This window comes from Colletotrichum abscissum (assembly GCF_030869225.1).
Source record: "Colletotrichum abscissum strain IMI 504890 chromosome Unknown Scaffold_412.1, whole genome shotgun sequence".
Classification (NCBI taxonomy): Eukaryota; Fungi; Ascomycota; class Sordariomycetes; order Glomerellales; family Glomerellaceae; genus Colletotrichum; species Colletotrichum abscissum.
The window spans coordinates 1-1,467 of record NW_026850335.1 but is presented as its reverse complement, the minus strand read 5'-3'; the positions used below and the strand labels follow the sequence as shown (position 1 = coordinate 1,467).

General features: G+C 46.1%; 1 protein-coding gene across 1 annotated transcript; it reads left to right on the top strand.

Moving 5' to 3' along the window:
• Positions 1 to 782: 782 nt before the first annotated feature.
• CABS01_17172 (uncharacterized protein) lies at positions 783 to 1,079 on the top strand (the record flags this gene model as incomplete). The annotated part of the gene is made up of 2 exons (XM_060550499.1): positions 783 to 866; positions 924 to 1,079. The coding sequence occupies 2 exons, from the start codon at positions 783 to 785 to the stop codon at positions 1,077 to 1,079; spliced, it is 240 nt and encodes a 79-aa protein (XP_060395382.1).
• Between the last annotated feature and the right edge of the window lie 388 nt (positions 1,080 to 1,467).

Sequence of the window (1,467 nt, the reverse complement as noted above, 5' to 3'; positions counted from 1 at the left end):
ATAACAACATAATAGGACAGCAAAGATAACCATGAGGATGTGGCTCAGGCGTGATATTTACTGGCCCATATCATATCGCTCACCAATTCCGCAGCTGATCGGGACCGTGGCCAGTTTACGACCGAATCTTGCGGCACTCTGCTTCCTTGTCGGCGCCCTACACAACAGCATAAGCGATACGAACGGATAGGCAAGCTAATTTTTTTAGGAGATGCCATTCCGATTTCTGCGACAACAAGAAGCAACTTCTGACAGCTGAATAAAGACAACACTCATCAACATTCTCATCAAAATCACCACCTGCGAACATTAATAGTTTAGTTGCCACCCCTTTTTGTTCGGCTTTAGCAGAGCGTAAGCAAGAGAAGTTCCTTTGCGCAGCCGCGACTCATATTTATCCACAACAGATCAGAGCAGCCTCGAATCCCGCGGCTGCGCCGCGTTAGGCTTGATAGAACAACGGAACTGGCGACATGGACCAGCATGTCAAAACATAGGTAGATGTAGTGGTAGCGCTTCATAACCATAACAATATTTTCATTTCAGCTGTGTCGAAATGCCGTGACAGAAAAATGGCGGGAGCACTTTCGCTATTGTGTCATTTGAAGCAATAACTCAAGTACCGTTAGCATGCTATCATAACGTGGTAAACGCTTCACGTTCAAGCTACCGAGTAAAGTTTTGTACCATGAGGCTACTGCGTAGACACCATATAAACAGGAAGTTTGATTACGTCCGCTCCAATTTACATTCTCACTACGTTAATCTCAGAATATACAACCATGGCCAGCCATGATTCACAAGATTCACAAGGCTACCACATCACAGATTGCCTACAGGCGACTTTGACATCGCTCGAAGAGGAGGTAACGAGAGTGAATACGAGCTCCGTGCAGTTAGAAAGCGAGATACAAAGACTACAGACTGAGCGACACAGGCAAAACATACTCATATCATTGCAATCCCAATACATTGCCCTTCTGGAGGAGAGACTCGATTTCGAAGAATCCACGGGGCCTCTCATTGAGGTCAGCGGTATCAGAAACGGGACCAATGATGATGACAAGATTCGCACTTAGAACAGCACAATAGAAACATTGATCTTCCTTGAACCCTTTCTTAGCCCCAAGTTTTCAATGCTTCCTGACATTAAATCTCCCTCAGCAACATCCTCAGGCCCGTCGACGGATGTGATCTCGGCATTCTCGTCATTTCTAAGGAAAAGATTCACGAGAATACTGGGCTCAATGCCGTCCGACCCGTCGTTTAGAATTGTCTCTGTCAACTTAGGTCTCGGCAATCTGGTTCCTAGGCTTCTCAGCCTTGCTCTTCAGAGTTCCCCGATTCCCTTGTTTATTATCCACGAGAGACAATTCATCGACAATTTGCTTGAAGCCGCAGATAAGCAAAGTACAAAAGGGACTCGCCTCAATGAATATGGGCCGATCTATCTGGCTTGGTCTGAGC